General features: G+C 45.2%; 1 protein-coding gene across 1 annotated transcript in view; it reads right to left on the reverse strand.

The window, feature by feature from the left end:
• Positions 1–961: 961 nt before the first annotated feature.
• VSIG10L2 (V-set and immunoglobulin domain containing 10 like 2) overlaps positions 962–26869 on the reverse strand; it is a 73370-nt gene continuing 47462 nt past the window's right edge. Inside the window, exons 6-13 of the mRNA XM_035140258.2 lie at positions 24633–24893; positions 22451–22711; positions 18363–18653; positions 13163–13468; positions 7576–7698; positions 5823–5847; positions 3860–3984; positions 962–1713 (exon numbers count right to left, since the gene is read on the reverse strand). Coding sequence (XP_034996149.2) covers positions 1571–1713; positions 3860–3984; positions 5823–5847; positions 7576–7698; positions 13163–13468; positions 18363–18653; positions 22451–22711; positions 24633–24893 — 1535 coding nt within the window. The 3' untranslated portion in view covers positions 962–1570. The remainder of the gene's footprint in view (positions 1714–3859; positions 3985–5822; positions 5848–7575; positions 7699–13162; positions 13469–18362; positions 18654–22450; positions 22712–24632; positions 24894–26869) is intronic.

The raw sequence follows: 26869 nt of genomic DNA on the forward strand, positions 1-26869 counted from the left end.
AGCCCTTGCACTCATGGAGATATCCATTCATCGGAACAACCAAAACTTGCAGTCAATGGCTCACAGATCCCTTCACAATTGTCATTGTCTCCACGAGGCAAGCATCTTCTTGAGATACGCAAAAACGACCTTTTCTTCAGACTACATACTATATATCTTGCAAACTGAACGTGTTTGCTTAATGTCAGCTGAGGACTTAAACAAGTTCCACTTGGATGGGAGCTGTAGAAAACAGCTTGGTGGTTTCGATCTAGCCAGCAATTATAGAAATAGGTCTGAGGTTTAAAGCAGGCTGGCCGCCAAGTAAACTAGGGGGGGGGGACCCCACCTAGGACAAATATTGAGTTAGAAACAAGGTCTTGCTTTCCATTTCTGTGGTTGTAATTTGTGTAATGTTAAATACCTGCACCTTTTGGTTTGAACCTAACAGTCAGAGAAACCAGTTTTTAGTGGCAGAGCACATGCAGAAGGTCCCGGGTTCTGTTCCCAGCATCTCCAAATAGGATTGGGACAGCCCTGGAACTCTGAGGTGGTGCTGCCAGTCAGTGCAGACCGAGGGGTAGCAAATGTGATGCTCTCCAAATGCCATGTACTACATGCTCCCATCAGCCTCAGACAGCATAGCCAATAGCCAGGAGTAAAGAACGTTGTTATCGAGGGGACGCTGCATTGGCTCTCTGCCCCTTGGTGAAAATATATTGAGCTAGATGAACCAACTGTCTGGTACATGGTACAATGCAGCTTTCCATTAATCCAAAGCAACTTGATCCTGATAACAAGAGCTTTTGCTTCTCAGCAGATGGTGGCAGCTCTTTTCCTAGTACATCTTAAGGGTGGATTTAGCCTTAAAGGTGAAGCTGGAGTAACTAGACTCTCATCTAAGTGAGTAACCTCTGAGACGCTGGGGGGGGGGGGGGTTAGCACTCTATCGTTTTCTAAAGGAGCCCAGGGATGGCACACCTACATAATATCCCAGGCACTTTCAGATTCCTTCTTCTCCCACTAAGGAAAAAAAAGATTCCACACTGTCAGTGCATCAGACTGTTTAACAGCGACGACCAATCATTAGCAATGGTTTTCTGCACGCCCACTAATGTACAAAGAAACCAGCAACTGTTGGATAACAGGATTTTGTCCCGGGTCTCCCAGATGACGTCTCTGAATCTTCAGTAACCACATGCGTACTAAAAGTGGCACCTCTGAGGCTTCCCTGTCATCATTCCTAGACCAGAAACTGCCCAGCCAGCTTCTACAAAGAGGAAGGAAAGAAGCACACCTCTTTCTCTAAGGAAGGCATCCTCCAGATTTTTCACAGGCTATCCCTTATTTGCTGCAAGGAGCCTTTTGATTCTGTGGGTAGTGCTTAGATGTGGCCTTCTGCCTTCACATAGGAAGAAGCTTCAGGGTTTGCGACGAGACAGATCTTGCCTGATTCAAGGAGCGGTCTGATATCTCCCTCCAGTTTCTCCCAAGCATTGCAATCCTTCCCCATATCACGGTCCTCCCCTTGTTGACCTGAATAGCTCTCCCCAAGCTATTTTGACTACCAGGGAGTCAGATATCCTGGTGGTCACGGGGTGGCAGTCACTGTGATTGTCACATTAACTGGAGGGTCCTCAACGGTGGGATCTGGAACAGGCGCTGGAGCTGGGGCTTCTTCCTGGGCCACTGCCGAATCCTCTGGGACTTCCATACCCTCCCTGGGGCTAACGTCTGTAAAAGGAAGAAACACGCACAAAGTGTATAAGGTATTTGTGAGCGGTGGTGTAGGAAGGGGGGGTGCGGTAGGTGAGGGGCACCCCAGGTGTCATCACTGAGGGGGGTGACTGAGGGGCCTGGCCAGCAGCATGCCTGAGCCACACGTCTCTCCTGGGGAGTGATGTAGTGGCTTGGGCACCTGCAGGCTCCGTGGTGCCCAAAACGGCAACATGGGGCTTGTGGTCTCTGTGGAGGTTCCACACAGCATGCTCTGTCTCGGCTTGCCCTGCCCTGTGGGCGGCTAGCTAACAAGACCAGTGGTCAGGGATGATGGGAATTGTAGTCCACCAGCAGCTGGAGGGCTGAGTTTGTGGATGCCTGATCTAGAATACACCTAGATTGAAAGCAGCATGTTGACAACTCCGGATTGAGAAAAGGGGACCCAGGTGGTGCTGTGGGCTAAACCACTGAGCCTAGGGCTTGCTGATCAGAAGGTCGGCGGTTCGAATCCCTGCGACGGGGTGAGCTCCCGTTGCTTGGTCCCAGCTCCTGCCAACCTAGCAGTTCGAAAGCACGTCAAAGTGCAAGTAGATAAATAGGAACCGCTATAGCGGGAAGGTAAACGGCGTTTCCATGTGCTGCTCTGGTTTGCCAGAAGCGGCTTTGTCATGCTGGCCACATGACCTGGAAGCTATACGCCGGCTCCCTCGGCCAATAATGCGAGATGAGCGCACAACCCCAGAGTCGGTCACGACTGGACCTAATGGTCAGGGGTACCTTTACCTTTACCTTTACATTTTGGCACTATAAACATTTGTATATACAGGTCTCTGTAATTTCTTGCTAGAATCTGTTACTAAGTTCCTTCCTTCCTTGGACCATTCATTGGATGGGTGGATGGGGGCAAAAGGAAAACCTTACAAAAAGTAATGACAAACTTAGTTGGTCTCTAAGGTGCTACTGGAAGGAATTTTTTTATTTTGTTACAAAACATAAGACAGGGAGAGATTTTCTGAAGAGAGGCCTGCCCCTTACCTCAATTAAACCTTTCGAGGTTGCCAAGGCTTTCCCATTTAGCCCCGCATCATTTGCAGTGGTGTGAGGCTCTTGTCCTGTCTCTGTAATTTCTCACCAGCGATGCCACATCATTGCACGTTGCATCCCTCCCAAGGCATGCCAGGAAGTGTGGCTCATGGGAAGCAGCACGAGACTCTCCCCACAGGGCACACCTCCTAGCAAGACCCAGTCAGGTGAGATGCACCCACTTCTGAACACTTCAGAGAAACCCCTTCCCTCCCCCTTTCAAAAGAACATGGGGCAGAAAACCAGCCTCTATTTTTGCAGAGTGTTTGGGGGAAACAAGGGAGGGATTGTTGACCCAGCCCTAGAATTAACAGGAACTCCTAGGTCCGGCACTTTGTCCCAATAAAATGCAGGTTTTGTGCTTGCAAGCAGACAGAAACAATGCCTATCAATGGCAAGTTGGGTGCAAGGAGTTTGTTTTGTAGAAGTGTGCTCTTTTTGTGTGCTTTGGGGAATGAAGTGACTCAGCACAACGGTCAGAATCGTGGAATGTGGCTGAACAAAAGCAGGGCAGGAGGGAGCTGAGACTTTCTATATTTTTCAATGGAAACCAAACTCTCGTCATACAAAATTCCGGCTTCAATTACAAAAAGAGAGAACCGATTCATGTGCCTAATTAGGAAAGTTGTATGCTGCTGCCGCTCCCAAAGAGGCAAGCTTCTGTTCAGTTTAAAAGGGAGCTTGCCTCTTCAAAACTGGGAATGGCAGTGACATTTATGTACTTGTAAATACCCAACCGTTTCCTTTCCAGAGAAACGAAGTGTCTGCATGGATGAACTGAGCTCGCTGGCTGCATTATGTCAAAGGGCATGTAAAATCCGCACTCATTGATCAGTAGTGCCTCTGTCCACACATGTGAGTCGCCAGTTCCTGCTGTGGTTGCCAGTCCTCCAGAGTAGACTTTCAGAGGCACAATGGGTTTTCTGAGAAAAGGGATAACCACACCAGTTTTTCCCCTGGTGGGAGCTTCACATGAGCGGGACTCCACTTAGGGGATGCTCCCACAAAGTAGAAGCCTAGTTCGGAAGCAAGCCAACTTTATTAATCGAGTGGTGGTGGAGGTCTGCCATCAGTTTACCTGCTGCTGTTTCCTCGGCTTCTGTGGAAGGCTCTCCAAGCTGCTCACTGGCCCCTCCTTCCATCCCTGCTGCTGTCTCAGCATCTTCTGGAGTGCTGATGTGCTCACGGGCTTCTCCACCAGCCCTAAAGGGGTGTGTACACAATAGACATAGAAGGGAAAAGTGAAGCTAGAAGCTAGAAACATCTCAAGTCTTTGGGCTCTCTCACATCCATACTATTCCTACGATCATGTGCTCACAATTTCGGTTCTTTAGGCTTGGGTGGAGGTTGGTCTTTTCTTGAGTGTTTTACTCTGGCAAGTGTCTAATATAAAATCTCGCAAGTTCTCTCCCTCTCTCTCTCTCTCTCTCTCTCTCTCTCCTTTTCAGTTTTATACATTTCACTGATTTTGCATTCATTTTGGCATGTCAAAACTTGACTTCCTTCCCCCTCTTTCTGCGGTTCCTTAAATTTATTTATAATATCTTCTGCATATCCAAATTAACTTAATTTGCTCATTGATTCATCTTCTTTAAATATATACTCTTATGAAACTGGAGGTTGTTACAATAATCCTGCCAATGTTCTTATCTCTTTACAATTTATCTGTAAATATTCAATAAACCATTTCCATTCTTTTATTTAAAAAGTTTGTTATCTTGATTTCTTATTCTTCCAGTAAGTTTCACCGTTTCTGCATATTCCATAAGTTTTTGTATCCATTCTTCTTTCGCTGGAACTTCTGCTTCTTTCCATCTTGGGGCAAGTAACATTCTTGTCGTAAGGTCTCTGTGAACTGACATTTTCTGCCAAATGCTAAGCCTGGCACCGTAGCTGCAAAATTGTTATTTGCCCCAAAATGGAAGGAAGAAGAGGTCACAACGAGAGAAGAATGGTTACATAAACTAATGCAGAAAGGGCAAAACTTACCAGAAGAATAAGAAATCAAGATAACAAACTTTTTAGAAAGGAATAGAAATGGTTTATTGAGTATTTACAAATGAACTGTAAACAGATCAAGACATTGGCAGGATTATTTTAAAAACCTGCAGCTTCAAAAATATATATGCGATATATTTAAGAATAGGATGAATGAAAGAATAAATTAAGATAATTTGGAGTATGCGGGAAAGGACAAAAATAAATGTTTAGAACCACAAAAAGAGTGTGTGTTTGTGTGCATGAGCGTTCACTGACATATAGACACACTGCAAGCCATTAAATTCATGATTCCTCTCATCTGCTGAACCACCAGGGTGGCAAGTCAGTATATTCTGGCAGCAAGATGGGATGGAGGACCAGAGGTCCTCCAAATTTGGTTGAACTCTGATTCCCATCAGCCTTGACCATTGGCTATGCTGCATGATGGAGCTGATGAGTGTTGGAGTCCAACAACATCTGGAGAACCTCAGGGTCCCCATACCTGCAGCAAGGACTCCTGAAGCACCTAGCTTGCCATTGGCTTGCCGCAGGAAGAGATGCAACGACCCTCACAGTCCCTTCCAGCTCTACAATTCTATGACTTCTTGTTCAGACTGGAACATTGACAGGGGCCACAACAGACTTCACTGTCTCTGATTCCTGTCTTGTAATTCGTGGTTTATTATTTGTGGCTTGCGATTCTTGCTCAACAGCTGCCTACAGCCCAACTCTGATGAGCTCTGACATCAAAATTAGCAAAGGAAAATTCTGGGAAGCACATTTATTTTGGCATAAAGTGTTCCATGGGGACTAGCTGCTTGAGTTGTGAATGCAGACCACTTGCAGTCAACGTGTTGCTCTCCATATGTTGTACTCCACACCCATCAACCCCAGCCAGCATAGGCAATGATTAAGAATGATGGGAGTTGTAGTCCAACATCTGCAAAGCTGGACCATATTGACTATCCCTAACATAAGTCAACAAGAGCAAATGAGAGCAGGACTCAATGGGTGACAGAGGACATAAGAGGCAAAGAAGAGAGTCTTTGGATGCCACTTACATTCTGAAGAGCAGGTCGTGTAACCCTGTGGCATAATAAAGCAAAGAGACCACATTTTTAGAACTATGCTGCAGGAACAGTGGCAAAATTAAACCCCATCCTCAAAACCCAGGGGAAAGGAGCTTCAGAGGTGCAGCTCATCCCACAAAGGCAATATGGTGCCTATTGTACACAAAATTAGCAATGGGTTTTCCTTCGCAAGACATGTTTGTAGCATGGATAGAGAACCTGTTGGAGAACAGGTGTCACTGGGTTAAAGTCAGTGCTTTTTTTCTTTTTAAAAATGACTCAAGAAATTCACCATTTTATAGTTCAAATCGGGGAAAATAAATACAGAAAATGGACAAAAGTACAAAGATTCACAAAATGTTTAGGGATATGCGTCCCCATGCGTCCCCCCAGAAAAAAAAGCACTGACTACAGTGCCATTTGCTGGCATCTGTCTCAAGAGCCAGTGAAGTGTGCCTCTGGGGGTGCATTAGCAGCTGTGAAGTGCCCTCCCCGGGGCACAAGCCTGAGCACTAATCCTGGACTATTAGCTAAGCTGGTAGAGGCTGATGTGAGTTGGGTTCCAGCAAGATCTGGAGGGCCATCGTGTTTCTCCTGTCCAAGAAATAAATCTGTCCTGCAGCAACGAGCCACTTGCTTGGAGCAAAAGCAGGACCAACTCATGGCTTTGCATGGCTATGGGAAACGCTTCACTTGACCTACTTTGGCATTATACCTTTGTTGCATCCAAATGGGAAGAGAGCCAAATGGGGAGAATGCCACTAACCTGGGGGCTTTAGGTGTCATAGTGGGTCTTCCACTGGTGCTCTCTCTCTCTCTCTCCCTCTCTCCCTCTCCCTCTCCCTTCTCCCTCTCCCTCTTTCTCTGTATCATCTATTCCACTCTGTTTCAGTTCAGTACACACCACAATGTATCACCATGTTATCTAGGCAAGGTGCCACTGTTGTGCCCCTGGATGGCTGCGCTATTTTGACTTCTTTGTCTCTCTGCTTCGGTCTACATCAGACTTCAGCTGCACTTGCTGAGCAAGAGGAGGAACTTAGGAAACTGCCTTGTGCCGAGTCAGGCCATCTATTTCTTGTCTTGTCAACACTGACCAGCAACAGCTTCCAACAATTTCAGTGCAGCTTACAGAATCGAAACACAATTGTGGCACAAAACAGATAAAATGTAAGTGCATCATAAACAAATGGGGGGGGGGAGAGAGGCTGAGCATATGCCCTCCTAGTGGTGCAGGAATAAAACTGTGAGCACATCTGCAAAGCTAAGCAGGGTCCGGCATGGTTTAAGATTGGATGGGGTACTGTGCATTGCAGGGTTTTGGGTTCCTTCCAACTCTATGATTCTAATCCAGGCATCTCCAGACTTCGGCCCTTCAGATGTTTTGGACTACAATTCCCATCTTCCCCGACCACTGGTCCTGTTAGCTAGGGATCATAGGAGTTGTAGGCCAAAACATCTGGAGGGCCGCAGTTTGGGGATGCCTGTTCTAATCTGTACCAAGATAATCCCTACACCAAGAGGTGTATCCTGGAGAAGAGGGGGAGGTCTAGTGAGAATCCCAAGGGTGAAATAGAGATGCCACAGGGCCTGCAGTTCCCACCCCTTCCCATGACTCAAGGCCCTTTATTCTTTGCCCTTGAAGAGAAACCTTGAATAACACCCCAATCTTGGAAGGTCTTTGAGCTAGCCCCTTGAGCTAGCAGCAGCAGGGAGGGCAATCGCCCGGCAGTCAGACACTCACTTGGATTGTTCTCCCGGTTCCGAATGATGTACTGGAACACCAGGAGGGATGTAACTGTTGCCACTATCATTCCTGCCACTGCGGCACCGATCACTGCAGGGTAAGCGTTAAAAGGAGGGTCGGCTGCAAGAGAGAGGAAGCTGCTGTTGAAGGCCACAGAGTCATACCACGGCTGGATCATCAGGACCCCAGAACATGCTATAGCAAATGGATCTCAGCATCATACATCACAGGGGCTTCCGGCATTCCAGTCTGTGGAAATGAGGTTCTAAATATTGCCTCTGCTGAGCATCTTTTAAATTTCGGCTTTGACATAGGACCCCTGCAAACTGGTGTTTCCTTTGGCAGGTGCATCCTGCTAAATATATGACTAATGCAGCACTTCTGGATTCACACAGGAAAATCCACTCATCATTCCATTTCCCGAATATTACTGCGTTGTTGCTGCCTGGGGAGGCACACTTGCGCTATAGCACAGCAAAAGCAGGCGGTGGGATGGGGCAGAATGGAGCATTTGTGGTGTGAACAGTTACATACAGGGAACCAGGCAGAGGGCCTTCTCGGTAGTGGCACCCACCCTGTGGAATGCCCTCCCACCGGAGGTCAAAGAGAACAACAATTACCAGACCTTTAGAAGGCATCTTAAGGCAGCCCTGTTTAGGGAAGCTTTTAATGTATGATTTCTGTATTTTAATCTTTTGTTGGAAGCTGCCCAGAGAGGCTGGGGGAACCCGGCCAGATGGGCGGGGTATAAATAAATTATTATTATTATTATTATTATTATTATTATTATTATTATTATTAGATTTCAGCAGAAGTCCTGGGAACTGTGTGGGCTGGAAATGAAGCAGTATTACCTACCCTGAAATTCTGCAGGCACAAACAGTATCGAAAGCTGGGTGACTGACAACCACCATGATACCATCAGGAGCACCTCTCCTCAATCCAATTCACCCTTTACTCTCCTGAAGCTGATTTTAAGCTTTTATTGTGGGGGGGAGAGTCATAAAAGCCAATCACAGATTGCCCACATTAACGTGCCAGTTGGTCCTTGGCAGTACTGCACTGTTGGAGAATTCTTTCTCTGCTAAAGGAAGCCCTCAGTGAGGCTTTGCACAAACTCTCCTCATGCTCCTCCCAGGGAGCCTGCTCATTCCAGGCCGCCACATCTGTTTCCAATCTCCTCCATTTTCCCAAGAAAATAGTTTGCTTGTTTTTCTTGAGTGTTTCGTTTTGGTTTTGCACCTTCCTTAAAGCAGTCCCCGACCTGCACCCAGACTTGTTGCAACAGCTGTTGCCCATATGGAGGGGAGAGGCAGCCGTTTTCACCTGGCACCAGCACAGTTAAGCCAAGATGTGCGGAGAATATTGGGCAGAAGGCAGAACAACTGGACTGCAGGTGGAACTTGGCTCCCAGGTCAACAAGGAACCCAAAAGAGAAGCCCCTTTACAGGCCCTGTAAACATTGCTGTGTGCATCATAAACTATATAAGTTCCACAAATAGCTTCTGGGGCACCACAATCCTAGAGATTAGTGCTGTTTCTTTAATTCTGTAGGAGTTATGATGACTGGCTATATACTGTCTCCAGTACGGACCCTCCAAGTGTCCCTTTCCCCCCACCTGCCATAGCAAACATGAGCAAATGAGCCAATGTGATTTTACAATAAACAGCTGATCATGTCAAAAACTGCGCTTGGACCATGAGAAGCTGTTCTCTAGTTGCACCTTTAGGACCTGGAAATGGTTGAGCGAGGATCCTCCCCCACAAAGGGAACAGGGAATCCTATAAACTGTTGTGTAAGGAAGATCCAAAGGCTTCTAGCTAAGGAACTCAGAGCACCTGATCAAACCACAGTACCCCATGAGAACGCTGAGAAGTCACTGGCATTTAACAGACTGGTGTGAGACCAGCATAATTTTGCAGTGTGTGTGTCTGCTGTATGGTACAGCAAACAGTATCTTCCCTCTACGGCAGGCATGTCAAACCTGCAGCCCTCCAGATGTTTTGGACTACAATTCCCATCTTCCCCAACCACTGGTCCTGCTAGCTAGGGATCATGGGAGTTGTAGGCCAAAACATCTGGAGGGCCGCAGGTTTGACATGCCTGCTCTACGGCATCACACAACCACAAGCCCTATTATGCAATATGGGACGTGCAGTGAATACATATAATGGGGGGGGGAAATGGGTTCTGCGGCCAGCCTCTTTTTGATCAGCTGAACATCTAAAATGATGCTTTAAGTGCTCAGATCAGGCTTTCCCAACCTGGTGCCCATCAAATGTTATTTGACTACAGTCCTGATCGTTCCTGGCCATTGGCCATAGTGGTTGGGAGTGACAGGAGCCCCAAACACTTGGAAGGCAACAAGTGTTGAAGAAGAGCGACACACAATCTCTCTAAAAAAAATTCCTTCCAGCAGGACCTTAGAGACCAACAGGGCTGTCTTAAGCGTATCTGGAGCCCTGGTGCTGTGGTACGAAGATCCCTCTGGTGCGCTCCCCCCGCCCCATTTCGCAGCGCGGCTGTCTGGCGGGCGCAGCGCGCTGCACGGCTACCGCAGGCACAGCAGCGTGGTGCCCCCCTGGCGGCCCGGCGCCCTGGCGCATTGCGCCACCCAGCCTTGCCTTAGAGCCGGCCCTGGAGACCAACTAAGTTTGTCATTGGTATGAGCTTTTGTGTTCATGCACACTTCTTCAGATACAATGCAAGAATTCTGCAAAAGGTTCCCAGTGACAAGTCACATCCGCCCCATACATTTAAAGCATGTGAATTCTCCCAAAGAATCCTGGGAACGGCAATTTGTTATGGATGCTGGGAAGTGTAGCACTGGTAGGAGTATACTAAAGTCCCCATGATTCTTTAAAGGAAGTAATGTGCTTTAAATGTGCTCTCACTGTATATGTTATCGACATTGCAGAGCCTGTTAATCCAGAACTTTTGGCTGAATTCAGAGAGGCTGAGGTCTGACCCAGTGGATACAATCTTGATCTTCCACAGGGGTAGGCAACCATCCGGCCCGGGGGCTGGATGTGGCCCAATCTCCTTCTAAATCCAGCCCGCAGACAGTCCAGGAATCAGCATGTTTTTACATGAGTAGAATGTGTGCTTTTATTTAAAATGCATCTCTGGGTTATTTGCGGAGCATAGGAATTCGTTCATTATTATTTTTTTCCAAAATATAGTCCGGCCCACCACATGGTCTGAGGGACGGTGGACCGGCCCTTGGCTGAAAAAAGTTGCTGACCCTGATCTTCCATCTCTGATCACATAACCTGGTCCTTTCCTCCTGTGTCAAGAGATCTCATTGCTTCATATCTTGGGGATCTCTTGCAGCGAAAGCCCAGCTCTGTCAAACCCACTCAAACGTCAGGCAGGGGTTTAGTGTATATTGGAGGAACCCCAAGCTAGCAAGTGAAGCAATTCCTTTCCAGTGAGCCTGGTAGGCATGTCTTAGATAGAAGGGTGGAGAACACTTCCCAGAAGAAGAAGAAGACGGAGGAAAATAATCCATGGCAGGAAGGATTAACCAAACCATGCAATTAAGAAGAGATGGTGGGGCACAAGAATGACAACTCCATCCAAAAAGAAGAAAAAACCCACCAAAAAAACAACAAAACCCAACTCACCCATCAGATATAATTTGCCCCGCCTGATCCCTGTGGCATGCAGCAGCCTGCACCACTTGCTTTTGCAAATCTAAATCCAGCCTCATGCAGTGCAGCAAGACAGGAAAAGGAGAGGAAGCTGAGCCACTCCCCGATGCAAAAGAAGATCAGCAACAGCAGCACAATTGAACACACACAGAGAGCAAAGGCATTGAACACACACAGAGAGCAAAGGCATTGGGAGAAGCAATGGCAAGAAGCAGGTTCTTTCTGGTCACTGCAATCACATTCCAGAGTCTCAAGAAGCACTTCCCCCTCTAACCTGTTTCTCACCCAACCTGGCTTTGGCTCACACCTAACCCAGGAGTTGTGTCTGGCAACAACTCTTCAGGGTGCCTCAGGTAGGTCTTCCTTATTATCATCTGCTACTACCTGACCCTACCACCTGGGACATTCTGCATGCAAAGCACCTGCTCCAGCCCCTGAGCTATGGGGTCTCAACTCACAGGGCAGCCTATGCAACGCATCTACTTCCCCCACAATGAGATTTCCCCGTTGCCATCCTCCCCCTGTGGCTGTTTTGCTCCATCATGCTGCATTTGTGATTTAACCCACTGCCTCCACCAGACAGATGCAGGGAATGTATAAACTGCCACAGGGTTTCATGTAAACGGCATACAGACTTATCTTCCAAGTGAAGTGGATTCAGATTTTGCAGCCTGCAACTGGCACACGTACCACCTCCAGCTTTGAAATGCTCCCCACAGTTTGAGAAGGGGGCATTTGCTCCCCACCCCCTAAACACTCGGAAAAAATATCCACTTTTAATATTTGCTCAGTTTTTTTAATGCTATCTCCCAACACACACTCCCTATTTACATCTTGAAATCTGCTCTGTTAGGGCTGAGGAAATGGCTCGTGTCTGACACAAGTACCACCAGCCAATTCACACTCTTGCACAGCCAAGCTCTGAAAAGAAGGAGCGAAGTTCCTTCAGTCTAGAGCAGGGGTGGGGAACCTGTGGCTTTCCAGATGTTGTCTGCCTCTAAAAGAGGATGGAGGGAACATTCACGGAGGAGAGAGCTATCAAAGGCTACTAGCCACAATGACTGTACTCTGGCTCCATAGTTGAAGGCAGTAATGCTTCTGGAAACCAGTTGCTGAAGACCACAGGAAGGGAGGGTGCTCTTGTGCTTCAATCCTACTTGCAGGTTTTCCGCAAGCATCTGTGCTACTATGAGACCAGAATGCTATACTAGATGGGCTTGATTCAGCAGGATCTTCTGGTGTTCTTATAATGCCTTCCCATTGTCCATGCTACTCCAACAACCTCTGCAGGGTCTCCATTTCCCCACCCCTGGTCTAGAGAAAGATATATTTTCTGCAGAGTCCTTTAACCAGCTTTTAGAACTTTGCACCAAATGGAATGGCATTTGGGTTTTTAAAGGCATGGATGGAAAGTCTCTTCCTTCTGCCTAATCTGTTCATATCAGTGTGAGAAATAATCACAACTACATCACTTGGATATCAATGGTGACTCAGCAGTCTACAAATTGTCAATATAAAATATTAAACTAAATTCTGAGTCACTCAGAAGACTACTGTATATGGATATAGCAGACTGTGCAAATCAAAGTCTGAATATATCCCTAGCAGGTGTAGCATCAGGGTCTTCCCAGGCAAGAGCTGAACTCCAACAGCCATCTAATCAAATAAACAGATGTGTTTATTTATTGCATCAGTCCAATTAAAACAAACAAACCACCAACTGATCGTATTATTTCTTACATATCCGAAAAGGATTGATTGCTTCTTGGGAGAAAGGACTAAGCTTGCCCCCCACATCCGGATACCCAGCTCTTCCCCCAGCTCACATGACTCTACCATGTGGCCCTTAAGAGGGGGGTCATCACAGGTCCCAAGTTGACTTCTGTCACAGCCTGCAGAGGAATGCCGTCACCCTAGCTACCCACGTCACCTGGTGTCTTTACTTCAGAGGGGTGCCCAGTCGTCCGGTGGTTGACAGCCAAGATGCGGAAGGCATACACAATTGCAGGATCCAGCCCGCCCAGCTTCTGGTCGCGGGTGTCGGGGTCAATATCGCTGACCACTGTTTCCCAGCTGCTGGCCAGCTGGTTTTTGGGAGCCTTCTTTGCTTCCCTCATCTGGACCACAAAGCTTGTCAAGTTCCCCGAGCCCTGGGTCTGCCACTCCAGTTGCACCTCTGTGCGGTGGCGAGTGTAGATCAGCTTGCTGATTGTCACATTGGGCGGGGAGGGGTACTCTGCAAAGGAGGAAAAGGGTATTCAGTCAATCAGTCAGTCTTAGCAAACCTCATACCTGCCATTGCTTGGGAATTCCAAGAAAACAAAAATTCAGTGCAGTTTGGAAAGGTTCAGTTCACCATATTGATTCAAAATGGCACAGTGGTATCATGACTTACGAATGACTCGACAACTGAATTTTTTTACTTACAAATGGGGCTAATGGCCGCGCACTTACGAATGTCTCGACATCTGAAAGGAAACCACGGCAGTTTTAGATAGGGATTTTTCGACTTACGAATTTTTAGATAGGGTTGCTTCGACTTCTGAATCTTTCCATTTCCAATGCATTCCTATGGGAAATCGCGTTTCCAATGGCGTTTTTCGACTTACAAATTTTTCGACCTATGAAGGTGCCTTCGGAACAGATTAAATTCATAAGTCGAGGCACCACTGTATTTACAGTAACTGTACCCCCAACACAGATGAAAACCTGCTCCTTGAGAGCATAACGTTTGGCCAAGATGAAAAGAAATAATATGGACAAATAATTACTACATGCAGTAAAAAGGATACAGATCTTCACTTGTAGATTAATAAATTATTGAATGTGTTAACACGAATAGAGGTTCTAAATATTGCAGCTGCTGAATATGGATTATTATTTTGATTGGAATGTAACTGGATTAAATTAGACTTTGGAAGCAGAATTAAAAGAAATTATCAAATCTGTAACTCCAGCATGTGGGGAACTACCAAAATTATATAATTGGAAAGTTGATTAATTGATATTTGATTTGGTATTGTGATTTGAAATGGATATAATGAGGCTTATTTTTTATTTTTGTGTTTTATTTTTATTATTATTAAAGATTTTCTTGATTTACAAAAGTATGTGCAATGTCTCTCGTAACATTTTTACAAATCAGTTTCATTTGTTGAGACATTGGAAAGAAAAGGGGGAAAGAGGTAGATGGGGAAAAGATGGGTGGGGGTGGGATCGGGTGACGATGTTTCTATTTTACTTAATATATGTGGGGGGGTTTGTCAGCGTCGCTTGTGCTGGTTCCCTGCTGTTCGTTTGTGCTCCTTTGGTGGTGAGATGTTGGAGTTGGCCTAGGGTATGATTGTTCATTTGTGATTGGCTGTGGTGATCTTATTTCATGAGGCTTATTTTGGGTTCTTGTAATTAAAAACTAATTTAAAAATGATTAAAAAGAAAGAAAGAAAACCTGCTCCTTGATCTCAGGAACCATCATGGAAAATTTGGTTACTATATCTTAAGAGGTGTCCAACTGTATGCAGTTTGGAACTTTTCAGTCCGCCATCTTGATTCAAAATGGTGTCCAGCTGTATCTAAACAGAGACAAAAACCTGCTCCTTGATCTCAAAAACTATAATGCAAAATTTGCTTACCAGGTACATAAAAGGTAAATGTAAAGGACCCCTGACAGTTAAGTCCAGTTGTGAACAACTCTGGGGTTGCGGCGTTCATCTTGCTTTACTGGCCGAAGGAGTCAACATTTGTCCACAGACAGTTTTTCTGGGTCATGTGGCCAGCATAACTAAGCCGCTTCTGGCGAAACCAGAGCTGTGCATGGAAACACCATTTACCTTCCCGCCGGAGCGGTACCTATTTATCTACTTGCACTTTGACGTGCTTTTGAACTGCTAGGTTGGCAGGAGCTGGGACCGAGGAACGGGAGCTCACCCCGTCGCAGGCATTCGAACCACTGACCTTCTGATCGGCAAGCCCAAGGCTCAGTGGTTTAGACCACAGCACCACCTGTGTCCCACCAGGTACATAGCTTTCCAAAATGCACAGCAGATACATCCTGCCTTTTCTCCAAGGAGTTTATGATAGCATGCATAATAATCCTCTTGGGAAGTTTACAAACCGGACACAACACCAAAAGCCCCACCACCACTGCTCCTGCTGTTGCTCTACAGAAACTATCACTCGGAGACGCGATGCTGTCCCCTGGATCTGGAGGTTGCATATAGCCATGGATAGACACTTTGTCTACAAATGAGTTATTCACTGTGCTGTTGCATCAACGCAATCAAGAACAGTCAATGTGTCGTGGGACTCACATTGCGATCTCATTCCCCCATTGTCATGCATTGAATCTCCAGTGCCCAGCTTTAGAGCATCAAGCAGTGCCATTCAAACTATAGGAAGCCAGCATAATTTATAGTGAGAGAAATTAAGGCCGTGAAATTTACCCCTATTTCGAGCTAGCTTAAGCCTGGCAGAGGGAACCAAGCTTTTAAATTTTTTTTTCTTCATGTTTTATCCTTTTATTTCTATTCAAGTCCAAATTCTGGAGAAAGCATGGAGTGTGAAGGAACAAACATCTAATACTGTCAATAAAGAAAGGTCACTAGTTCCTTACATGTACTGTAAAATTCAATGCAAATGTGTTTAAGTGACTCTCCAGTTTGTTTGTTTTTTAAAAAAAGATTTTTATTGATTTTCAAACAAGACAGACACAAACAAAACATATAATATAACACTGTCCCTTCTTTTTCCCTCCACACACCGGTCCACTTCTGCCACCAGTGGGACCCGTGTGCTTTAAGAATCAAAGGGGTCCAATTATGAATTGAGTTCTGCTTCCCCCCTCCCTCCTCCCTCCATATCCCTCCCCTGCCACTGAGAGAACAGGGAGGAAGGAGATATGGGGATTTGCATCCCCCAACTCTTTCATAATCATACTTACAAACCTACAACACATAGAAAAAAAAGGGAAAAAAAAGGAAAAAAAGAGGAAAATTGGGAAAAGTTAAAACTTCCCAGTTCTTATTATTTTAACATCTTAATTGCGACTCCCTCGATAGTCTTCCTCATGGTTTTCCTAACATGTTCTAATTACTTGTGGCGAATTTTCCAACTCAGTTTCAAATCTTAATCTTATAATATTAACTCAATCCTCCTCCTTTTTCATGCTGCCCTCCCACAGGTCCCCTCCTGCCACAAGAGGAACCTGCAGGGCACAGCACTTCCAAGGTTCCATTTCCTCCTCACCCATCTGGGCACCCCCTGCCACTGAGTGCCTCAGAGTAAGGAGAGGGGGGTAGGCAGCTTTCTGCCTAAAACATCTCACTTAACTTACAAACATTTACAGTAACTTAAATTTTTTTTCCCAAACCGTTCTTAAACTCCCTTAAGGAAACATAACTTTTTTTCCCCTTTCTTTTTTACATTCCATCTCCTCTCCCTAAGTCTTTTCCCCCCAATTGGTTCAGCATTTCCATTGTCATGCCAAGATTTCGAAAACCGTCTTTCAGAAACCAAAACAATACCTTTTAACTAGAGTTTTTACCCCACACCCATTCTTTCCCAAATCCATCTCCAGACCTTTGCCCCCCCCCCTGCCCCTGTCCTTCCCATCCCTCAAAAACACCACTCCACATTTTAACCCCTCCAGGATCTTCAATTCCTATAGTCTTTAAGTCCCTTTGTCTCTCATCTTCTTGTTCTGCTTGTTTTTCTTCCTTTTGGAAACCATATTTTGCTTCATCCCAAACAAATTTGTCATAGTCCAAGTCCTCTTCAGTACTTTCATCCAGTTGTTTCTCCTCACACGCAGTCTCAGAATCTGCAGTCTCCAAATTTAAGTTATCCTCTAAGTCCTGGACTTGGACTTCAATCTTGACTGGTGGTAAGTTGGGATGTTGCCGTTCCTTGTAAAAGTCTTCCCATGACAGCAAGTAGTTCAGCACAGTCTCCTGGAAGGCTCGAGAAAGCTTTGTTTTCATACTTCTCGTAACCGCAGATAAACAGGGGGTAGGGAACAATGGGTACTGGAAAATTCCTTTCTCAGACGATCGACTCCATTTTGGCTGTTCTTTTCCTTAGTTCTTAACTCAGTCCCAAATCCATTCTTACTTCCAATTTAAATAGTTCTATCACGTTTTCAAACAATTTTTACTGTTCACAGCAATGCAATCAATCCACCCGGTCTTTTGACAGTTTGACAGCTTTTGACAGCTGTCAAAGCGCTCTTCCCCTTAATGCCGCTGTACCTCAAGGGGTGCCGGACTCAGGGGCTGAGATGGTTCCAAACAAGTCTTTTTTCCCTCTCGGGTCCACAATTTCAAATTCTTTCGTTGTTCGGCTTGGGTTTTTTTTTTTTTCAAACGCCTCCCAGTTTCCCATTAGGAAGAGACCGACTCCCGTTTCTTTAAAGTCTCTCCTATTTTCCAACCGGCAAATTTAGAGTCCAGATCAAAGTTCCACTTACTTCTTTAGAAATCTTTAGTTCAAATCGGAAGAATCCGCCGCTTGCCGGGTCAGGACTCGGAGCTTCGCTTCCCGGAGGTAAGATGTGGCCCAAAATGGCTCCCGCGGTTCAACCCCGCCGGCTCACGATCGCTCTATTGAGCTCTCGGGCGGCGGGGGATCCGCCAAACGGAGCAGGCGCTGGACGCCTGAGTCATCGGAACTCTCGATCCGATGCTTTTACGGGGAGTCCGCTCGCTCTGCGGACTTCCCCCCCTCCGAGAAGCCAGGGACTTCGGCACGCGAAGTCCCTGCGTCCTTCTCACCGCCGCGACGAACCGGAAGTCGGAACCAAGCTTTTAAAACAGAGTTAGACTTACACCACACTTTCCCCCAGCATCAATTCCACTGGGTTGCTCATTTATGTGACATGTGAATGGAGTTTGGAATAGGGGCAAGTCTCCCCCAGCCCCACCCTACCCCTGACACTCCCCTGGAACACCCCCTTTTCAGAACTTACCCCAGCTGAGCCCTGGTTGAGCCAGGATGGATGACTTATGTCAACACATCTGAGCTGGGATGAGGGACTTCAACTGGTGTAATCCCGGCTGAGTCTAGACTCAACTGGCTCAGCCTCAGATCAAAAAGCAGCCTCAGCATTTTCACTTTACCTTCACGCATCTGCTTACTTTTAACCAGCAGGTTGATGCTGGCAGAGGTGTTGCCCACAGCATTCATGGCAGAGCAGCGATAGGTACCGCTGTCTTTCATCCACTCTGTGTCCCGGAGGGTCAAGTTAAGCCAGGCGTTCTCCTGCTGCAGCCGGTATTTCCTAGCATCTGTTCTGACGACCTGATTCTTGTTGTTGTACCAAAAGACTTCCGATCCCAGGTAGGCACCTTCGAGCAAACAGGCCAGCTCGACCTCATTGCCTTCAAACAGTGACACTCTGGATCTGTCTACCACAAGCTTAGGAGGTTCTATGAAGAAGAAGAAAAGAAGGGAGAAAGAGCCTGAGAAAAGTCGGCAGTAAAGGTGCCCCTTCGCCCCCTTTTAACAATTGTGTGCCAGGCAGGAACTTGATAGGGAAAGCTTTTCCCATTTTGAAGGTGCTGGGGAACCGGTGACTTTCCATCTGTTGGCCAGTAGTCAGGGATGATTGGAGCTGTAGTCTAGAAAAATCTGGACGGCCATAGCATTTTTATCAATGCTGCTGCAGAATGAACTGCATTGGTTGGTTTTCTTTTTTTATATAAATAATTTTTATTGAGTTTTAGACAACAAGTTTCAATTAGAACATATCATTCACCTTCACATATAGGATTCTCCAAATCCTTTGCCTTCCCACCACCCTTCTCCAGTTTTCATTATCAATCATTTTTTCATTCAGCTTATCCGTTTTTTTCTAATTTGTTAGTAGTATTATTAACTTTTTCCTTTGTATTTTTTTATATTACAAGTATTACTCTAATCCTGCCAAAGTTTTTAATTGTTTACAGTGTTCTCTTAACTACCTAAGCTAAATTAGGTAGTCATGGGGGGAAAATAGAAGGAGGAGGGGAAAATAAAATATAAAATGTATTAGAGTTGAATTATAATTGGAAAAAAAGTGACGCAAGTTAAAGACAATTGGAAAGATAAGTGATGTGTTGAGATTTGGAAGTCAATATCTTTTTAATAACATAAGATTTGGTTGTATATAATTTATGATTTATTTTTTCTGTATTGAATTTTAATAAATCAAATGAAGATTTTTTTAAAACTATTTTTTTTAAATACAGTGTTCTCTTAAATAGGTTGTAAATTTTTCCCTGTCTTACTTAAACTTCTTCTCATCCTGGTCTCTGAGTTTCCCAGTTAATTTTGCCATTTCCGCATAGTCCATCAACATTTGTTGATTTTCTGCCTGGTATGGAGTTGCTCAATGGAAGAGAGTCCAGAAATAAGTGCCCATTCTAGCAGGTGCAGTCACACCAGGAAGGACACCTGAGGCAGTCCCCAAGCACTATCACTTGGACTATCACAGTCACACTGGTGAACATAATTTTGATGCATATTTTAGCACCCACTTTATTTTTTGCATTTGCAAGTTGTCTGAAACTGTTGTTAACTTTATGTTGTAATTGCAGTTATTTGCTCTGGGACCTTAGGGTGAAGGGAGGCTAAATAACAATAACAACTTCTTTGAATTTCTGCGGCAGAAATAAATGCCACAGGTACAATAACTCAATAGCAATCCCAGCCCACCATCACGCCACAGCTGGGACAAATGCTCTTCTAAAGAGCCGGATTTGAGGAATATGCTATAAGGCAGCCAGGATGTGCCGGTAGGTAGGTATGGATGATCCTATGCATGAGATGGCAAGAATTCAGAAAGTGATTTGTGCATCTTGCCATCATTCCCAAACTTTGGTCCACAGACCGCTGAGCTTCAATAAAATATCATCATCATCATCATCATCATCATCATCATCATCATCATCATCATTTAGGTTGTCTGTGGCAGGTCTGTGAAGAGCACTTACTATTTGAAACAAAATAAAAAAAATTCCTTCCAGCAGCACCTTAGAGACCAACTACGGTAAGTTTGTCATTGGTATGAGCTTTCGTGTGCATGCACAAAAGCTCATACCAATGACAAACTTAGTTGGTCTCTAAGGTGCTGCTGGAAGGAATTTTTGTATTTTGTTTCGACTACATCAGGCCAACACGGCTACCTACCTGTAACTAGAAGTTACTATTTGAATTATTTTTGGAATTTGCATTGCAACGAAAGAGAATGCAGTATAATAAAAGAAGTACAAAAATGCAATCAAAAATCATACATCTAGCACAGGGCACGACAATTGCTCCAGCAGGCAGAAAATCATTAAGTGGTTCTACCACAAGATCCTTCATAAGTGCTGTGTGTGTGTGTGTGTTTTGAGAACCACTGCATTAGAGCCATGGATTCAAGGTGCTTAGTAATGACTTAGTCTCTTCACATGCCCGATGAAAAATGTGTAGCGTTGGAGGCAAATGCCCCGCCCTCTCCATTACACCCCACACCATCCCCTTTCAAAAGTTCTCTGCAGGGTTTTTGTTTGTTTGTTTGTTTTGGTAATATCTTTATTGAAAGTTCAAAAAGTACATAACTGTATGTGCCCCAAACATGTTTTTAAAAGGGCTATCTAAGGTATCTAACTGTGGGAGATGCAATAGGGATAACGCTTCTCTAAAACATATGTTCTTTCACCGTCCTATATTGAAATATTTTTGGCAGAAGTTAACTGAAAACATCAACAGAACTGTACGGAACAACCTTACGTTCACGTCTTGAATTATATACCCAGCAAATGGAACCTTACAAAAGGACAATACGAGTGGTGTAATCTCTGTGCCCTTGCCACAGCAAAAGGCTGATACTGATGAATTGGAAAAATAAAAATGCGGCTCCCTTCTACGATTGGATTGAAGACTTATATAAACTCGGAACATATGAACAACTTGCAGACTTGACATGGACAAATTCAATGATATTTGGAATCCATTCTTACAAATACTGTAATAGATTAAGATCTGGTGAAGTACAATAACAACCTTGTAAAATATAGTTTTGGGTTTTCCCCCCTCCTTCCTTTGTTTTCCCTTCTGCACAGGTTGTCTTTCTCTTTCTCTCTTTCTCTTTTTTCTTTGCGTCTCACCATGTTTGGTTGCAGGTCTGCAGGTTGATGGCATGTCTGCCATGGGACAGCCTGGCCAAAGGCATATAGGCTACCCCCCCCCCCACACACACACCAGTGAGCTCACAGGAAAAGTCTATGACAGGGATAGAGATCCTCAGACCTGGGGGCTGGTTGCGGCCCTCCAACCCTCTCTATGTGGCCCTTGAAGTTCTGCTTAGTCCATGCCCCTTGCTGAACCTGCTTTGAACATCAGGCGTTTTTGCCTGGCTGGAATGAGTCCTAATGTCCCTTGCCCATCTGGATGGAGAACAGAGCAGGGTTGCATGATCGACCCTAGCACAGAATGGTTAAATTTGCATGTGTTCCTCCACCCAATTTTGCCTCTGGCCCCACCCACCAATCTCATGTTGCCCTTGGAAGATTACTCTGGGGATGGGAAACTTTTCCCATCCCTAGCCTGGACTGAGATGCAGAGTTCCTCCAGGGTTTCAGACCAGAGGGTTTCCTAGTCCTCCTCTGGAGATGGCAGAAATTGAACTCAGGGCTTCGACATTTAAGAAGTTTGAGAAGAAGGTGGAAAATGATCTGAGTCATGCAAGATGGCGCTGGTCTGCGCTGGACGACCGACGCAGCAGGAGAGGCACTCCAGACAAAGAGAGATTTATGGGGAGGTTGAACTGGATAAAACTCACACAGGAGAATGAATATGTGTTAAATCTCGTTTGATGCTTATCTCAGCAGCTGTGGCAAAATTGAAAGAAAGAAAACATCTAGAGGGATTGTTGGGAAAGATTGGGACTATTATGGACTTTGTTGAAGATTTGGACATTAGAATAAAGACGGCAGTGTGGACAGTTATCTAGAATCCCCAGATTTTGAAGCATGGGAACTCAAAAAATTCTATGATTCGGCATAACATTTGGTTTAATTGATATGTATTTGTATAATTTGAAATAATGGAAATAATTGATGTGATATAATTGTGTTTTAATTGGAAAAATTAATAAATAGATTTTTTAAAAATGAACTCAGGACTTCCTGCATGCATGGAATGTACTAATATGCTCCTGAGCTCTGGCCCCATCCCAAAGGTACTGTTCTCATCAGCTTACCCAAAAGGACGCGGCACTCAGTAGCTCTTGTGAGAAGTGGGTGGGCTGCCACGCAGGTGAATTCCTTGCCCCCCAGGGTGGCGTTTGATTTCATGACGAAGATGTTGTGGGATTGTTTCAGTCCCCCGAGCACGTGGTCCCTCCGGTCTCTCCACCACAGAGTCACCCGGGGTTCTCCGCCTGCCCAGTCGCAGGTCAGCATGAGGAATTCGTTCTGCTTGGTTGCTACGGCGCTGCAGGTCAGGTTTCCCCCAGGGACCCCTATAGCACAAACAGGACAATTTAGAGGCAGATTTCTAGCCTTAACAACTCACCAAGGCTCACTGCCTTCGGGATGGAGAATTCCGTTCAGCCGTCCCATTTCAAGGCAAACTGACCTAAGTTGCAGTATGCAGACTTAACGCACAGATCAGAACACAGTTAATGATCAAACGATGCACTTCCACAGCTCTTGTGATGTGCACAAAAATATGTATTTTTATATTAAAAAACCATTTATTTATTGAAATTAAACCTTTTAAACAGCAAAATCAGGGATTCTAACAGATCCTATTCAATAAATAAATACATCTGTATATGAATACTAATAGCATTATTTGAAAAGTTGGAAGCAACATAAGTTTGAACACTCTCATTAAATTTGTTATTCTAAAATATTACAAAAAAATCCCCATCTTTCCACAAACTTGTTAGGTTGGTTGATGCATATTCTTTTATAATAAGTAAACTCAGACATTGTTGCTATGGATCATATATTTTCAAACCATTCGTATACAACAGGGGATCTATTTAATGTTGTACACTACCCTGGGAGCTTTTGAAAAAGGACAGTATATAAATTGAATTAATAACACACCACACACACACACACACACACACACACACACCACTAAATTTTTAGCTATCATAATCTTTGCTGCTGTGATAAGGTTGATTACTGTTTCCCAATCATTTTCTGTCATCTTTCAAATAACCAAGTAGGAGTAGAAGTATCTTAACACGTGTTTTTATGGGGAACTGCATGTTTTTAGGGGAAAGTGTGTACAAAAATGCATATAATTTTTAAATGATTTTTAATATGTGCAACTAGAAATGGAACTAGTTACGTAGACACCGTGAAGTTAGCACACATTTAAAACACATCCCCCACCCACAAGAATCTTGGGTGCCTCAAATAAGTACAATTCCCAGCATCCTTAACAAACTATCGTTCCCAGGATTCTTTGGAGTAGTAGTAGTAGTAGTAGTAGTAGTAGTAGTAATTTTATTATTTATACCATCCATCTGGTTGGGTTTCCCCAGCCACTCTGGGCGGCTCCCAACATAACACTAAAAACAGAATAAAACTTCAAACATTAAAAACTTCCCTAAACAGGGCTGCCTTCAGATGTCTTCTAAAAGTCAGATAGTTGTTGTTTATTTCCTTGACATCTGATGGGAGGGCGATCCACAGGGCGGGCGCCACTACCGAGAAGGCCCTCTGCCTGGTTCCCTGTGACCTCACTTCTTACAGAGAGGGAACTGCCGGAAGGCCCTCAGAGCTGGACCTCAGGGCTGAACGATGGGAATGGAGATGCTCCTTCAGGTATACTGGACTGAGGCCATTTAGGGCTATTTAGGTCAGCACCAACACTTTGAATTGTGCTCGGACACGTGTTTCAAATGTGCTTTAAGTGCCTGGTGTAAATTACATGCCACACGTTCCCAAGTTTTTCACTGGAACAACGAGAGCTGGGGACTTAAGAACAAGAAATAAAGCCAGAGAGCCTCAAGTACTAAGGGCCCTTAAATTAGGACGGGGCTCACTCATTGCCCAGCGGGATTTGCTGTTAACCCAGACCAAAATGGCATGGGGAAGTTTAAACGCCAATCGTGCTGCACGTAGAGAGCTCTCAATACAAACTGATATCTCTCTGTGATCCAATCACAGCACTTCAGTGCAAGGCAGGGCTGCGTATGAGCCTCAACATCCAGATTACACAACTTTTAGAAGACATCTGGAGGCAGCCCTGCATCAGGAGGTTTTTAATGCTTGATGTTTTTATTATGTTTTTACATATGCTGTAAGCTGCCCAGAGTGGCTGGGGAAACCCAGCCAGATGGGTGGAGTATAACAACAACAACAACAACAACAACAACGGGCAAAGGTTTTGCTGGGAGGAGAAGGAGGGTCGCTACTCACACACAGTGGTTCTGCAGATGGTCTCATCTCTGAGTGCCGGGTGAGAAGCCAGGCAAGTGTAGGAGGTCCCGTTGCGAACATCTTTTCCGTGATGGATTTGGGTGGCATTGGAGTAGGTCGCTGTGCTGTTTCCTCCCCACCGGGATTTCACCCATCGCAGCCGCACCGGGGGGAACCCTCCCTGCCACGAACAGCGCAGGGCAAGGTCTTGGAAATTGGTGGCTGGCAGCGGAGTGCAGCTGGGCTTCCCCTTGGGCAGATCTGTGCGTAGGGGGGCAAACATGGTATCAACAGCAACGAGGAGTTCCTGGCACCCAGCACATCCCTGTTGCCTGGGGCCCAATGGGTGGTGAGAGAAGAGAACTGGCATACCTATCTATAGCTCTCCACACACAGCCATTCAACTTACAGCCATCCTGCTCAACCATCCCAATATAAGTGGGACACCCCAGAATTACAGAAGCCATCCTGGGATCCTGGAATGTCCTGTCCTTCGGTTTGGCACTCTGGAGCAAGTCAGCTGGTTCACACCAGAGCACGGGACCAAAAGATGCGCACACTCACACTCTTGTGCAAGACAGAGAGCTTGGGACCAAAAAACAAACAAGCGCCCCCCAATTAGATCAGCAGAATGATGGAGTGTGTCAAATGCATATTCTAGGCATCTCAAATGCACCTATGAAGGTGATTCCCTTTGACATCCCCAGAGGCTTCACCCACAGAGGCTGGGCTTGTGGCATTACAGTTCCTAGAGCTCCTTGGAGGGATTGATTGTTATACCACTCTGACCATTGTAGCTCTGTGAGGAGAATAGGGGTCTCTTAGCAACTCTCAGCACTCTTAACAAACCACAGTCCCCAGGAATCTTGGCAGGAAGTCACGGCTGTTTAAAGCAGTATGATGCTCTGGTCCCTACCAGAGAGGAATGGCAGGCTAAATTGATGGACTACGCTGAGATGGCAAAAAATGACCGTGAAAATCAGAAATCAGGAAGAGCAAATTTTTAATAAAGAATGGGGGGATTTATTTTGTACTTTGAAGAACACTGTAAACAATTGAACTCTTTAGCAGGACTCAAATAACACTTGTAATGTAACAAAAACTTTGGACATAATGGATAATTTATCAACTGGATCACTTTAAAAAATGCAGTAGAAAAGGATATATGTGGAGCCTACGGAAGGGTGGAGGGAAGTCTATAGAATCGAATGAATCCTGTATTTGTTTTGATTTATATGTGAGTTTGAATGCAAACATTAATTGGAAAAACCAAATAAAAGTTAATATAAAAAAGTGGTATGACACCCCTTTAAATGTATTATTGTGCAGATGGCATCTGATTGTGGCAAGATAGGGTTGGAAACCCATATTGGGGTAGGGTGGAAGAGAGAATCCTGGAGATGGCACGGATTGAACAGAAGCACATTACGCTGCAATGTTTCGTTGCAGGATCCACTTGTTGCCGCTTCATTTCTATCACTCTTGTGTGTGTGTGTGTGTGTGTGTGTGTGTGTGTGTGTGTTTAAAAAATAATGTCCACAAGCTTAGAGCAAATAAGTGCTGATGCCAAGATGGCTGCCAATGTACTCCTTAAAAGCCAACACACCTGTGCAGCATGACTCATCTTTCATAGACTGCCCATCATTTGAGGATGCAGGTGGGGCATCTCCTGTATGGTCCCCACATGAAAACAACATGTTGCCTGTAGGCCAGCCCTAACCTGCAGTTCTAGGTGGTACAGTACAGGACGATTGGTAAAATGCTGCTGCTATACATATAAAGAGGCACCACATTAACTTACTGGGGATGGAAGATCATGCAATTTGGTACCTGGTTTAAGGGCAAGGTTTAAGGATTCCGAGGTGGATTCGAAGGCCATGTCCAAATTACAGTCGTACCTCGGAAGTTGAATGGAATCCGTTCTGGATGTCCATTCAACTTCCGAAACATTCAGAAACCAAGGCGCGGCTTCTGATTGGCTGCAGGAAGCTCCTGCAGCCAATCGCAAGCCGCAGATGCCACATCGGATGTTTGGGTTCCAAAGAACATTTGCAAACCGGAACAATCACTTCTGGCTTTGCGGTGCTTGGGAGCCAAAACGTTCGACTCGCAATGTGTTCGACTTCCAAGGTACGACTGTACTGGCTTAAAACACGGCTGTCTCATTCTATTTCTTATTTTGGATTGAAGCTGGTTTGTGGGAAATGCATCAAAATGTTGTGTTTCATTTAAAAAAC

Source organism: Zootoca vivipara, chromosome 15 (genome assembly GCF_963506605.1).
Source record: "Zootoca vivipara chromosome 15, rZooViv1.1, whole genome shotgun sequence".
Classification (NCBI taxonomy): Eukaryota; Metazoa; Chordata; class Lepidosauria; order Squamata; family Lacertidae; genus Zootoca; species Zootoca vivipara.